At 45.1% G+C, this 15,737-nt stretch overlaps 1 protein-coding gene across 2 annotated transcripts in view; it reads right to left on the reverse strand.

Moving 5' to 3' along the window:
* Window positions 1-14,166: 14,166 nt before the first annotated feature.
* HSF2BP (heat shock transcription factor 2 binding protein) overlaps window positions 14,167-15,737 on the reverse strand; it is a 31,511-nt gene continuing 29,940 nt past the window's right edge. Inside the window, exon 8 of one of the 2 annotated variants that reach the window (XM_083855825.1) lies at window positions 14,167-14,547. In XM_083855825.1, coding sequence (XP_083711951.1) covers window positions 14,339-14,547 — 209 coding nt within the window. In that variant the 3' untranslated portion in view covers window positions 14,167-14,338. The remainder of the gene's footprint in view (window positions 14,548-15,737) is intronic. The other variant, XM_083855824.1, reaches the window with a different exon arrangement.

Below are 15,737 nucleotides of genomic sequence, written 5' to 3' on the forward strand. Positions count from 1 at the left end.
TATTTTGTAATTGGATGAAAAAATCCACATTGCAGGCCATGGGTGTTTGGTTATTGGGTTAAAAGTAAAAATAATATAGCTGTCATCTCATAATTCAACAATTAGTGCTTAAAAGACCTTGGAAAGAGTTAGAGACAGAGTGATTTTTCACCTTGTTAGCTAGTGTGATAAATGTGGCATTGGAGTAAAAATTCATGATAAAAGAATATAGAAATATATGTTAGATTGGTGTTAATATAAAAAATGTGAAAAGGTACAGTCTGTAGAAAATTCCCTCCAAGCCAGGCTGCTGCTGTCCCCCAGCCCCGGGACAAAGAACAGGATAGGAGCCATCAGGATGAACAAAGACACTGGCCAACCCAGATAAGAACCAGCATCATACCCAGACAGAGAAATTCCTCCCTGAATGAAAGAGAATTCTCCGCCAAGGAATACACATTGAAATAACCATGGACCAGCAAGCCCCATCCACATGTGAAAGGAACCTTCCCGGAATACTATTTGCAAAGTTCGACAAATCCGACAAATCCGGGAAACCCATCCGAAAATTATTTGGACTATTTGCCGGACTATTCCATGCACCTGTTTCACCTCGGGACATGAAAAGCCCTATAAAACCCCGGGCTGCGATCCGCTCTGTGTGGATTTGGGAAATCTGTACCTTAGAGTATGGACCCCTTGTCCACCCAGCGCTGCGCTGCACGTCCTATTTGTGGTTTCTCTCTTTGTCGGTGATTGGGATTGTTTTATTAATAAATTGTTTCTTTATTAATCTGATTTTTGCCGTTGCATTTATAACACTAGGGCTCACAACTTGTGAGACTGTAACATAGATAAGAATTAATTAAACATTGAGTTGGAACACGAACAGTGTGTCTCCCGAGTATTAACCCTGGCTTTAACAACAGAAAAAAAAAGAAAAGAAACCCACATATAACCACTTTTTACTCCTTTTTGTCTGGCCTCTATTTTTAGGTAGCCCAAAAAGGCATCACTCTCACTGGGGTGATGGTGGGGGTTGTTTTGACAGGAATCTGGCTTATGGGTTGTGATTCCACCTGGTACAGCTGTGCCTGTCTGCACAATCCCACCACATGGAAACAACCTGCCCGTGGAAGAGAATGCTCTTGCTGTTGTCCCAGTGCAGATGGACTGCACATTTTGGGTGGGAATGTCTGTGTTGCTGCTGAGGTGATTTATGGCAGAGTGGTCAGGTCGTTCAGCATCCAGAAGGTTTTGACTTCTTGCACCTGATGCTGGAACAGCCAGTCCTGGCATTTCACACTTCCACCGGACAGAACTTCAAGCCTTTTGCAGGAGCTAAATTTTCAAAGAGGCCTAATCCCCTGCCATGAGGAAACCAACAGCATTCCTACATTCACTTCAGTTTGTGTCTCTTTATATGAAATTGCATCTACACCCTGGAGTGGCTGAAACTCTGGATGTACAAATCAATTGAAACTGAGTCACTGGGCTTGATAAAAGCAAACAGATGTCATCATAACGGGAGTGAAGCCCTGCTTCAAGCCTCAACCACCCTGCTGAGTTACAAGATTAATTAAAGGAATGTATGAAACTGAAATGAATAAAGCAACCATTAAATATGTTGCTAATATTTAAAGAAACTTGGCCAAGAAAAGAATAACTAGCTAGTGGACTAATGTTTACATTGTAAAATGTAAATTTACAGTGTTAACTTACTCCAGAATGAACAAACAAATATTTTAAGCAGGCAAGAAAAATGCACATACTTTCAGCAAACACTGACACCTTCTTACACTGGGGAAATTCTTGTCATGCTTAACCCAAGTGTGACACAATGCCTTGTAATAATTATTCATTACTGAAGCTTATCTGGCCTTGCTGATAGCCTAGTGTTCCTGTAGGACATAAAGCAGTGCATATTTCACCCCATTTATCTTGGACACCACTGTATTTAATAAATAACTAATAATTTATTTACGAGGCCCAAGTGTATAAACCAAGAAACACTTGGGTGCTTCGAATTACTCACTTGGGACTAAAGTCAGCCTTTGTAGAGCTGAAAAGTACATCAAGTCAGATGGCTAAAGCAAGGCAGGGTGAGTATTTACTAAATATTCATCTAAGGAGCTGAGGGTTTGATCACTTTCTTCCAGTCTCACCAATGGGAAAGTCAGTGTAAGTGACTTCCCACAGATACTCCAAAAATTACCCAGATAAAAAGTCAGGGTTTCTTTTAAATCAGTATATTTGTGGTGTCTCCCAGGCAGATGCTCCAGTACTGCTGGGAAGTGAATTCTGTGCTGAGAAGGGGAGAGAGGAAGGATAGATGGTGACAGAGAGAACAAAGCCTCTCATCCAGGGAATCATAACACAATATAGAAAGTAGAGTTATTGATGGCACAGGCTTGATTCAGTTGATAAAAGTCTCACCTGTTTCTGCCTTTTTTTTTTTTTTTTTTTTTTTTCTTATTTTCCCAGAGAGCATTTACATCAGGTTAGATCAGTGAACCTCTCTTTTATACTGATGTGGAGAAGGGGAAACACTTTGCACTCACTACATTTCTTTTTATTGGGAATAGCAGTAAGAAAGTAGTATTCATCCTCCAAGCAGGAAAAAACCCCGAAAAAACAAACCCCAAAAAAACCCAAAAAGCCCCCCACCCAAACCTGTTATAAAATCTCAGCAGCAGAACCTGAAGGTCTTTATTTATCCCTTGAGCCCTGATCTACAGTCCAAGAATCTAAGAATATTGTTGAACAAGTCAAACAACAGATGCATGGGGAACAATGAGGAGATAGGGAAGAGAGTAGTGAAGACAAACAGCCATGTAATATATACTCCTCCCTCTTTCAACAGATCCGCATTTTCAAGCCACAGAATGCAATTTTCATGCTGTCTCTAGACATAAGGATAACTGCTCTTCAGGAGCTACTTTGTGTGTTAAACAAATATGACATTTACAGATTGTTTTCTCTCAGTACTTATTTGTTATGTCCTGAGCTAATGACCTTAAAAATTGCTCTCTCTGATGGCGTTAGTGTGAGACGATTTCCAAAAAGCATGAAATTGCAATAAACTGTCAAGTTTGCACAGGTGCTCTGGAGATTAAGAGATCAGCCACGGAGCCATTAAGATCTATGGCAAAACGCCCAATGGGACCAAGATCAAACCCTCAGAGTGTTTTTTAAAAATGTCATCATTAGGAGAGAGATGCCTTCCCAGGAGCTTCACATAATGCTGGATTTTAACCATACCCTTCTGCAGTGCTCCTCTGAGATGGCAGCTGCTGGAATTTCCAATTCATCTCTAAATAGATGAAGCAAATATTAATTCTGCTGGAGCAAGGATCAGTGGCACATCCTCACTGAGATACACTACAAAAGACTTCAAATTTTTCCTCACTTGCAGGGAGAGGCACCTTAGAGGTGCAAGAAGCCCATTTGCAATCATTGCACAGGGATATAATTTTACCTACTATGAAAAACGCTAAGGAGCCAGGTTTTGGGGGGAAATTGCCCATCAAAATGTGGATTTCTTACCAGTAACTGTCTTCTATGAAGACACACAAGTTTTATTCTTACCTCACTACCTTCCCCCCTACAAGGACTCTGGCTCAGGGAAATTCCACTAGCTGGTTTGGTCAAGGGCAACAGTGATGCCCTGAGCTGCTGGTCTGCACAAAGAAGGTGTAGAAAGAAATCAGTTTCCAAAACCTCCCACTGTTTTCCTTGATACTTTTCCTGGACAGGCAAGTTTCCTTTTAACTGCCTGGGAGTGAACTCCAGAGCATCCCAGCCCCAAGAGCCAAGAGATGCACTCCAGGGTGCACAGGCAAATGCAGAACCCTTGGTACAGCAGGAGCACTGGCAGAGATTTGCTTTGCAGTGCTCACACACGGGCTTGGCTTTGCCTAAGTGATAGGTGAGGAGCAGAGTGTTTGTAATGGCTTGTGTTTGGAGTGCCTTTCAGTGCTTCTCATCTGGAAAATGACATCATCAATGCTGAGGTTACATTTTGCTTCATTTCACTGTTGGCAAAGCCCCACTTCTGTCCTTCTGTGCTGTTGGCTTTGCTCTGTATCATGTCTTACACCGCAAATGAGAAAAAAGAGGAAGAGCAAAAACCTAATCCAACTTCTTTTTCCCAAGACATTCCACTCTGGTTTTCTAATGAGAAAACCTGGGTTGTTCACAGAAACCCATGCCCTGTGTCATGCTGTTGAGCACATACTTTGAGTTGGTTCTTCAAATATTTTTGTAAGATAAAGAAGTCAAGCAGGAGGTGGGAAATGACCAGATCTGAGGGTACACATGCTCAGCAAGCTGAGTCACCCCTGAACCCAGCCAGCTGCCTGCACACAGCTCCCCTGCTGCTCAGCTGCAGATTAATTCTGGTTTTGGGCAGAAATTCTTTTAAACAGGACATAATAGGTGCTACTTCTGCAGCATTTCATGGTTGATGTTGTCCTGGCCCCCTGTGGCACAGGCTCCTGAAGCTCTTGGTAACTGGCAGGGCATGATGCTGAAGGTGCTTTCTGCAAGCTCATCACACAACTCCAAATCAGACCAGTGTCAGGGGCTGCTGACAAGAGCCAACACAGCACTTCTCAGCCTTTTCCAATACAAAGGCTCATATACATCTTCTAGTGCTTAATGGCTATGGGAGAAAAGAGAGCAGAACAAAGGAAGATGCTTGTCTTTATGGAAAGGAGTAAAAAAGGACAAGAAATGCAAAAATATTCTCATCACCAGACAACTTTAAGATCTTCTTCCCTGTCCCTGTTGTTGTAACCTTGGCCTTGGCTACTATTCTGAATTCAAGGACAGGGAGATTTTCAAGGTAAAAAAAACAAAGCATCCCCTGCAGGGCAGAGGAAGGAAGGGAACCACAGTGAGCCTTGGGAGAGGATCTGGATAAACAGAAGCTCACAGCATTCACCTGTCTCCCCCTTCCTCTCCTCAGTCTGTGGCCATGGGGCAGGCAGAAGGCACCCTGCCACAGCAGGGTGAGCCCTACTGCTCAAGACAGGCCAGATAACTTTAGGCAGCACTCAGAGTGTGCTTCCCTTCTTCCCCTGTGGCAATCCATGCTCATGGCTGATGCAGAGAAGCTGAAGTATCAGCCTGGTTGGTTAAGACAGACTTTGCAGCCCCTCAGGGGTGGCATCACTGCAGCTTCCCTGCTGCCAGTTGATCAGACACAGCCCAAAGGAACCAGCGGTTCAGAAGGATGGGGAGGTTACTCCTGGTGAAAGGAAGGAAGGAATGTTTTGAGACCTGACAGGGGGATGATGTGTAGGAGCAGCACTAACACAGGCTGTGCCTGCCTGAAGGCCTGGGAGGTGCTGATCAACAGGAAGAACAATCCTGTGAGCTCAAGCAGCCTCTCCAGGCTCCCATTAGAATCAGAAACAAAACACACAGGACATTTTCCAGTTTCTGAGACACACTCCAAATCTTAGGTTGGTTGCCTGCTCCTTGACTATACTTTTTGTTTTCCAGGGAAGCTGAGCTCTTCAAGAATGAACAGATTCAGTATTCCATAAGCATCCCCCCAGGGGAGGGAAGGGAAGGGAGCCAGCTCTGCCTGTGCTGCAGCAGGAATGAGAGCACAGCACTCAGAGGTCTCCTCAAAGCCTGGCCCACAGGCAGTGCAGCCACGGACAGAGCTTTCTGCTCCTGGGAGAACTCCCCAGGGAACAGGCCACCTCTCTGCCCTGTCCCCAAGGACAATCTTTCCTTGGCTAACTGCTTATCCCTCCCCCACCCTCATTTCCTTTCTCACTTCCTCAGTAAACAGAATCTCCTTCTTTCTACGTCACTGTGCTTAAGGGCTGAGTCCTTGGAAGCAAGCTTCTTTTTTCTCTTCCTCTCAGTTCCAGAATGCCCTTTGTCCTTTTCCCTCCAGTTCTCCAGGAGGAATTGTTTCATTCTCATTTAGGATTTTAGCATATAATTTAGAGTCTCATTTAGGATCTTAGCAGTCTCCCATCTGGAGAGGCAGAGGAACACAGGCCTGGAGAAATTCTCCTCCCATAATTTATGGTGGTGAGAGCAGGAGCACTCTGGGCAATAGGGGAGCTGCTGCTTTTGGCTTCTTCCATGTTAAGCTTTCATAGCATGAGCTAAAGAGAATTCACACAAATTGAGACTGCTGAGAGCAAGCTGGGCTGCAGATAGGCAGGAGCTGAAAGCCCAGGGCCTCTTTCTCCACAGGGTTCTTGGTAATCTGCCAGGAGCAACATCTCCTAGACTGGAAAGGACATGTAGGACTTAAGATGGGTCCATTTAGCAGCTTGCAGGGGTCTCACTCATTGCCACAGGAAGACTATCAGGACAGCAGAGGCCATGTCACAGCTACACAACTGGCTGGGAGCAGGACTGGGTATCCTCAACACCTCAGGCTCCTTCTTCTCCTTCCCTCAGCCACTCATTACTTGGACTGCAGTATCATCCTCCTCGTGCCTGCCAGACACTTTACTTACTTACCCCAAAGACTTGCAATCCAAGTAAAAGTGATCAGGCCAAGGCAGAAAGGAGGGGAGTTACATGAAAAGAGAACCAAAGCAGAAAACTGATCTGGAGGACTGAACACTCCAGCATACTCCCTCTGAAATCAGGAATGCTCAAACAGAAGCTCAGCCCCTCAGCAAATTTGCTCCACGTGGTTTACCTGTGTACACAGGAGGTCTGTGACTGCACAGGGAACTGAATTCACATCCCCAGAATCCAAGATAAGTCCAGCAGCTTATCTCAGGCCCCAGGGCTGCATCTCCTGCTCCAACAGGGGGCCATGGAGACAACATCTCCTGGCTACCAGTGGAGCACAAGCTGTACAATCTTCTTGTGCCCACAGCAACTGGAATGCAGGTCTAAATAACTGAAATTTAATAGCAGCGGGGCACTTCAGAGGAAATGCTTAGTTTGTGTAGTAATGTTTCTTTTTTTTTTTTTTTTTTTTTTTTTTTTTTTTTTTTTTTTTTTTTTTTGTGGTGTTATAGCAGTGCCTTAGTAGCACTTTCCTGCCCTTCCCTCTGTTCTCCTCTTGTGACAGCTCTCTCAGGGAGAAGGTTGCCCGTGGGTCAACCCCTGATGCAGACAGCCTGTGCAGTAGAAGCTCCCTATCACTACAGAACACTCCATTATAATTAAAAATTAATGGCAAATGCACTCTCTCCCTCTCTCAATCCTGACAAATGTGTTTCATTCCGGGGACAAAAGCTTGTGGGATACCAAACGCCCTCCACTGAGGCTCCGTGCACAGCTCTGTGGCAGTTCCCTCATCAGTGTCACTGTGCTCTTATGCCTGTAATCTGCCCTTGAAACCTCGCCTCTCCCTCTGCCACTGACAGCAGCACTATTGTTTTTAGCAGCTCAGCTTTTCAGCTGACTTCAGGATCCCCAGAGGCCATCCTTTTTTTTTTCTGACTGTGCTCCAGATTGCCATCAGTGCTCATGAAACGACTCCAGCACCGTTTGGTCCCTTGCCATTTACAGCCAAGAGGGCACCTCCTTTCTTTCCCTTGGCTTCCTTACCCAGGATCTGTCTGCTGCTGGCTGAGCTGCCTGGGCACTGGAGACTCTGGCTGTGCCTGACAAGCAGTCTGGGAAGGTTTCCGGGGCAGTGTTACAATCTATCAGCATTGTTAGAGCCGAGCAGGGCTGCACAGGATCATTGCTAGAGAGGCTTCCTGAAGGGGCTTCCTTACTGGAATGTGGGTGACTCACCACACTCAGCCTCTCCTGTCTCCAAGAGATCACGCTCCTGCTGCACCAGGGCAGGGATGATGCTTGTGAAAATCCCTAGGAAGAAACAGTTGCTGCAACATTAAGAGGAGAGAGGATGTTTGGGAAGAGCAGGCGTTGTCGGTAGCTTCTTGCTGCTCGACCATTTCCGAGTGCATGGAGAGCTCTGCATCCCTTTGCTCTGTGTCAGCCACGGGATGATGCACCCACTGCATTTTCCAAACTGCAGCTGCACCCAGCCAGGCCGTGGAGTGCAGAACACAGTGATGAGAGCATGTGTGTTTCTGTGTGTGCCTGCTGGGGAGCTTGCAAGCCCTCTGTAGAGTCTGCACGTGTGAAGCAGAGGTAACCACCTGCCCACCCAGGCTATGGGTCCATTATGTGTTACAGATCCCGAGGAATCCCATTTTCCCTGGAAGCAGCTCTGCCCACACACCTCCAGAATCAGCAAGGTCTGCCAGGGGACCCATGGGGAGGCCAGCAGGAGAGCCTGTGCTTGAGTTTTCAGTGGCTGGCTGCTCTTCAGGTTGGCCACCCTGTCCTTTGGTCCAGGTTTGTTCTTTGGAAAAGACATCACACAAAATGCCAGCACCATTTTGTGGCATAAGCAAGGCCCTGGTGCTTTTGGTCACCTCTCTGGAGTCAGGCTGTCACTCAGGACTGAGTATCCCAGTGCCCCCCAGCCTGAGCACAAACATGCTGCCCCATTGCTGGGGGAAGAGCCTGGAGCATTGCTGAAACCCTGGGCATGTCTGCCCCAGTCTCTCAGCCCTGCCTCCAGCAGCCTCAGAGACCTCACTCCCCCTAAGGGATGACTCCCAGGCCAGTCTCAGGCAGCAGGCCCCAGTCTGACAAGGGAGAAGCTGGAAAAGGACTCTTTGTCAGAAACTGTAGTGACAGGACAAGAGGGGATCGGTACAAATTGAAAGAGTGGAAATTTAGGTTAGATATTAGGAATAAATTCTTTATTGTGAGGGTGGGGAAGCCCCATCCCTGGTAGTGCTCAAGGCCAGGTTGAAAAAGACCTTGAGCAACCTGGTCGAGTGGAAGGTGTCCACTAGAATGGTTGGAATGAGACGATCTTTACGGCCCCTTCCTACCCAAGCTATTTGGGATTCTATAAAATTGATTCTGGACACCACAGATCCTGCTCAGGAAGGAGGAAAGTGTGCAGATCCAAGAACTGGGCTTTTTCTTCCTACATTCTCCATTTTCTGTTTTGTGCTGGTACAGGGTGACTGCTGCACTTTATTTGACCCTGATGGCAATACAGCTACAGAAGCAAGAAAGGATTTATCTCTGCAGAGAGCTTCAAGCAGCTCACCTGCTCTTCTAACACCCAACCCAATCCCCTGCCTTAAAGCAAGACTCAAAAGTTCAAACCTTTCATACAACTTCAAAGCAAGACTCAGGTGGCACAAAAGCCACTTAAGGCAGCTCAGTCAGGGCTGACCTTCTCCATCCAGCCCAGGTCACACAACCCCTGCCCATGCCAGCCTTGCCCTTGGTGGTTTCTTGCCTCTCTCACCTGCAGACCAACAGCACAGACAGACAAACACGTGCATTGGGAAGGACCTGGCATTTGAGGTGCTTTCACTGCAGTCACACCCACAGTAAAAATTACAGTTCTCATAAATGACATGTGCAACTATAATTTGGTCAAAGTCTTTCCAAGGTTTCCGACTGAGCAAGTTACAGGTTGTAAAGGTCATCATAAAGCATTGGAGAAGTTTAAATCTCTATGACCTCAAGAGCCCTCTAATGACTTTTTATCAGCTGTGACTTGGAACTCACATATTCAGGCAGCAACCAGCAGCAGTTGCAAAAGTTCCTGCATAGAAACCAGGAAAATTCCAAACAACACAGACAGGGCCAGATGCAGCTGCAAATGAAATGCTATGAAGAGAAATGAAGGGGCACTCGTGCTTTGCATAACTCATAATTTGTAGTACAAGCACTGGACAGGGACAATGGAGCAAAGAAGAGGTTCCTTATTCCCCAGGAAAACTCCTTTCTCCTCACCTCCAGCATCCTTGCAGGACTGGAGGCGTCAGAGGAGATGAATCATACAATATTTGCAAGACTGGTAAAATCTTATCAATTGTGAAAGCCAATTTGTGCTAATCAGCACGTATCGTGAGTGCAAATGATAACTCAAAGGAGCAGCTAAATGACTGGTGCAACCAGCTGAAATTGAATCATCTCAAAGTTCACTTGTGGCCACGAGACCAAATTGTCACATCTTCCATTCTTCCTCCAATTCTTCCTTAAAAGGGACTTATTTCCCTCTCTTAAGTAACCATAACAGGATGATGTTCCTTGAACTCCAGTTCACTGCCTTCCTCATGAGTGCTGGGAATGGGCCAGTGTCCTCATGTAACCAAACACCTCCTCCCCTCAGGACAGCTGGTTGCTGTTCCCACTCAAGCTCTCACAGTGCCCTTCAGAGATGCCAGGCCCCTCTTGCTGCCATGCCCTGTTCCTCAGCAACAGGGTACAGAGCCACCAGGTTGCTTTCTTCTGCTGAGGTTTGCCAGTTTCTTTCCAGCCAGATCATGGTCCAGCCTGAACACCAGCCTGAGATACCACACAAAAAACTGGTGGGGCAGTACATTCCACAGCTAAACTTCTTCAGCTGTAGGAAGTTTAGGGGGGGCTCATTAATTTTTCCTTTGCATCTAATTTACCACCAGCTCTCCACTATGAAGAGCCAGTACTCCTCTGGAGCACCAGCAAACAGGCATCATTCCAGGGCTCTGTATGGTGTCAACAGACTGAGAGGAGCCAAGTTCACTTTTCATTGTGCAGCTGATATTGTGAACTTTCTTCTACAAGTTGTTAAAACAAATTTTTTAATCTTTTGAGAGAGCTTAGCCTAAAAATCAGATTTTACTTTCAGTTACATGGGTTTAAGTCTGGAGTAACTGATTATCTCAAAGCAACACCAAAGTAATGTCTTCTCCACTGAAACGCTGAGATTGTGCAACAGAGGAAATGGCAAAGCTGGAGTAACTCTGGACTTTGAACACAGCTACTGAAACTCATGCTTTGATTGTGTGAACCCCCTATACTCCTGTAAGCTAGCAATCCAGTTAATCAAGTAATGCAGTTAATCAATTAAGTACTTCAGTTAATCAATTACTACACAGAAGAATCCAAATTTTTCAAAAGGATCCAAAAAAAGCAATACTACAAAGCTGGTGTTTTTTACAGTCCAGGCTGAACTCTTGATTTTAAACCAATAAAGCTTCCTAATGGTCCTGAGTTTCAGAATTAAGCAAATCTGAAGCAAAATAAAAGCTGACATTTACAATGCATCAGTCTTTAATTGCAGCAGCCCCTTGTGTCATACTGTGTCCTGTGTGCCACCCATTGCTCAACTTCATACAAAAAGCTTTGGCACACTCGAGTTTTCAGAGCCTCTGCTATTCAGAGACTTTCTTTTATTCATAACCTGTCAAAAAAAGATGTCTTTCATGAGAAAGGGAGACTCAAAGGAGATCCACAGTCACTTAATAGCCTAATTTCTTTCACTAACCACATGAAGACAAATTAGGCCTTCAGACACTCTTCCAACAGGGATCTCTCAAGCTTATCAACACACAAGATTATAAAATGCTGTTTGCAAACAGTAGGGCAATCTGAAAACTTGCTCTTATCTGTAATTGCAAAATATACCTACAAAAGGGTAGAGTGCACCTCACCTAATTTTAGCCATCTAAATAGGTGACATCTCAACAAGTCCCTGCAGCTTCCTCTACAGCCAATGGCAGCAGATTTCCTCCTATTGTAGGATGGAAAAAGGAATAACAAAGAAGGCATTGATGCTGCTGGTGGGGGAGAACAGATCAATAGTTTATGACAGATGCCAAGGGGAGAGTCTGGGAGAATCCCAGCATGACTTGTCCAAGAGTATGCACAGGGTGTAACAAACTCCTGTGGGGAAAGCTGCAGGCTTCACTCCACAGTGAAAAGGTTCAACTAATTGTTCACAGCCCTGGATCTGTGGAGGAGCAGGAGGAGCTCCAACAAATGGGGTTTAGGGAAGGAAGGAACCTGAAAAACAGCAGAATGATCTAACAGCTCGTCATGCAATCTGCAACTACTAATGTCCATTTCATTTCACTAAAGCATTTAAGTATGAGACACTTTGAGCACTTCAAATACTCTGGAATGTTAAAGGGTCAGGCTTATCCCTGGCTTTTATCCACTCACCTTGTTTCAGCATCATTTGACTCCAGTGACACTTTCTCTTCCAACCAAAAAAGTATTATGAATTTGCTTCCCTGTGATAAGTTTCCCTCAAATGCTGTCTTTTTATTTTCCATAAACTCATTTAATTGTGAACATCTAGAAAAAGCAAGCTTAGGGAAAACACACAGACCTTCCTAGAGAACTGTTTGACACAGGTTCTTCTCTGATGTTTCTGATATTTTTCCTCTCTAGTATTTTTAAATATACACTGCATTTCACAGATGAGGTAACTCTTTCATATTTTTCAGTCTTGCATAATGAAACACTTTGTACAGAAAAAAAGACTTTCTCGAGGTTGGGGGGTCATTGATGATTTGGCTCTGAAGAAACATCCTGGCAAACTACACCTGAAAATAAAGTCAATTGGGAGACACTGAAAGAACTTACCATCAGATCTGAGCAGCTTGCTGGGGAAAACTGAATCTCAAATCACCACTTTCAGCATGGCTGACCATGCCAGTGGACACACAATTAAGATGAACAGTCCTGGTTGCTTTGTTTCCTGATTTCACATGGAAATGAGGTGCAGATGCACTGCCAGTCCCTCTCATAAGGGAATTTGGCCTTTCACCACAGTTTACTGACCTGGCTGTGAGCACCTGTATCACCTCCAGCTTGTGCACACCACAGACCCTTGGAAGGTCTTGATTTCAGGTTGGGAAGGGCAGGGAAATTTTCAAGAAATATCTCAAATCCACAGGACATGAGGCTCTATCAGCTTTTCTGCTTGCAGAACTACTGTTTTCTTTTTTTATTTACTGGCTTCCAAAGTTTGATGAAAGGTCTTCCTGAGCAGATAATTCAATGCAAAGTGGATGATGCCCTTCAGTGTTTCTTAAACACTTTCATGAGTTGATATTCCAGGAAACTACCAATTATCATTTTGATCCCTTTAGGATTAAACTCGAGGAGGATTAACTAGGATAGCAAGATAAGAAAACAAATCCAAAGAAAGCACACTTTACAGAAGATTTAAAGCCTTCCACAAATCTGCACTTGGCAAATTCAATGTAAAGCTGAACCAGACATGGCAGAACCCTGTGCAACCCACCTGTATATGTGAGATCTCCATCTTAATCTTCATTTTAAGCCCCAAGCCAGACTGTTACCATCTGCAGCATCTGAGCCAAGTAATTTCAAGCTGAATTATTACATTTCTAACTCTGAACATCCATCATTCTGCAAGCAGCCTAAAGGGAGATACCCTGTACCTTAACTTACACATTTTACAGTGGTCTCCCTCTAAAGCTGTCTGCCAATCATAATATTTAAATTCTATGAAGTTTTCTTCATGTTTTCTGTAATTTGAAGTCTGCATTGTGTTTTGTTAACACACTGGGTTCCCAGATGAGCTGCAATAACTTTAGTATGGAAAAAGGTGCTGCCACAGCACTGCACTTCTCATTTGCTGTTCCCTTGAGTAACCTCACATAACTGGCTCTGTTTCTGACATCACAGAAATGAATGCTATTATTTTCTAAAACCATTACAAATTCTACCAATATCCAGCACCAAGTGTTTGTATTCACCCCTGAGGTAAGCAAGCTGTACTCTGAAACTCCAACAAACTCCAGGGTTGTGAGGGGATGTGATGCTGCTCACAACAGAGAGGCAGCTCATTTTAGCCTATTCAGCACACAACTGGGTACCACAGACAACAGCAATTTATTTCCCTTCTCAGGGCTTTTCTAAAAACAACAGCTCAGTTTCTAGCATGCCTGGCAGCCACAGACCAGCTTGACTTGCAGTTAAGAGTGAATCTGAATACAAATTTTGAAAGCAGAATCCGTTACATGCTACAGAATTTCAGTTTTCTTTTATTACAATAGAGAGATGAGAAATAACAACAATAAAACTGAAACTTGGGGTGCATTCTGACACAGAAGAGTTATGAATGGCATAAAAGTTTTCCTCACAGTACAGTCATTCTTAAGGATGGACCAAAAGGATTATTTACTGAATAATGAATTGTTATCAAGGAATCAGAGTACTTTACCCCATCTAGACAGCAAATAGACAACATACCCACAGACCATTTTGGAACCCGTTATCATTCTGCTCAAAGAAATTAAGGCTGTCATCTCTGCCAGATCACCCAAGGTGTTATTTGGGCATCTAAAACCCAACAGGTTTTCCCAAGTATGGGTTAATTGTTTACCACTCAAGGTGTTATTTGGGCATCTAAAACCCAACAGGTTTTCCCAAGCACAGGTTAATTCAAATCCCCAAAAAGGATTTTATCAGAGGAACTTCAGCAGCGCGTTTTCTTTTTTTCAGTCAAGCCTGTCTCCCAACAACTCCTGCAGCACAAAAACCCAGTGAAGACGTACGCACGTGGTGTCGCAGAACTCTCCTACGCCTCGTACTCAAACATTTTGAGGTCCTCGAGGAGCTCTTTGGCCAGGGCCTGGAGCTCTGCGTGGCGGCTCTGGGACAGGGCCACGATGCGCTGGAAGGGCAGAGTGTCGCGCACCTCGGCGCCTGCCCGCGCCAGCACCTCGGGCTCCAGCAGCACCGACTGCAGCAGCCGCAGCGCGTGCAGGCAAACCTCCGTGTCCGGGTCTGAAAGCAAGGGGGAAAGAAAAGCATCTGGGTGTTTGTTAGGAGAGAGGCTGAAAGGGATGCACTGGGCAGGCAGGGAATAATGGAAATAATGGTCAGATGTGGTAATGCAATCCCTGCACCTCTATCAGGTGCCTTCCGAATAGGGAAAGAGTCTCTCACTTTACCTTTTGGCATGTTAAGAAGTTAGCTGGAAAGTTCTGTGGATACAGTCCTGTAACTGGCTTGGAGCCAGTCCAGAAGTGTGGATGGGACTCTGAGAACTCAAAGGCTGTTGTTACACTCATTGGGCCAAGGGCCAAAAAGCCCACCTAAGCTAGTAAGTACTAAAGAGAGAGAACAAAGCAACTCCACGCTTTTCGAGGTGCTGTAGCAAGCAAGGAGTTTGTCTCTGTGCTGTGCTCGGCTTTGTTGTTTTGTTTTTTGTATTATTTTCCTTCGTTATTAAAAAAAAAACTTTTGATTTTTCAAGGCACTCTCAATCAGCTATCTCACTCATTAGTATAGTCACATTTCTGCCAGGCTGGACCCTCAGAAGTGTGGGTAAAACCTATAGCCAGAGCCACTTGCTGCTGGCTGGGTGGCTCTAGGAGGTGCCTGATGTCATGGGTTCAGTGTAATGTATTGAAACTGGTTGGGGAGGTGTTTTCTCTCATGGCTCTGGCATGAGGAAGAGGCAGGTGTCTTCTGTTAATTAGTCAGGTGGGGCAGTGTTCTTTATCTCTTCCACCACCCACCCTCCCTCAGGGGATCTCTGCTGTCCATGGGCCATTCAGGCTCACTGCAGGGCTGATACAATCCCATCATCCCATGGGGAGATGCTCCACCCAGGGGGAGGAGCCCAGCATTGCTACCTGGATAAAACCTGAGATTCAGAACACCAGCACAGCCTGTTTGTACTGGATTCCCAGAGGAAGACTGGACCCATCTCACCACTGGACCCTTCTATAGGATCATCTCTGCTCCAACAGAGCCACATCTGTCCCTCCAGGAGGACTTAACTGGACTGCTACCAACACCCTGACCAACAGGGTGTCAGGTCATGTTCTGACTCTGTGGTTTTTTGTCTTTTTTTGCTCATTTGCTTTTTTCTACTACTACATTTTTAATATTCCTAGTAAAGAACTGTTATTCCTATTCCCATATCTTTGCCTGAGAGCCCCTTGATTTCAAAATTATATTAATTCAGA

The sequence above is a fragment of the Zosterops lateralis genome (assembly GCF_965231275.1).
Source record: "Zosterops lateralis genome assembly, chromosome: 2".
Lineage (NCBI taxonomy): Eukaryota > Metazoa > Chordata > Aves > Passeriformes > Zosteropidae > Zosterops > Zosterops lateralis.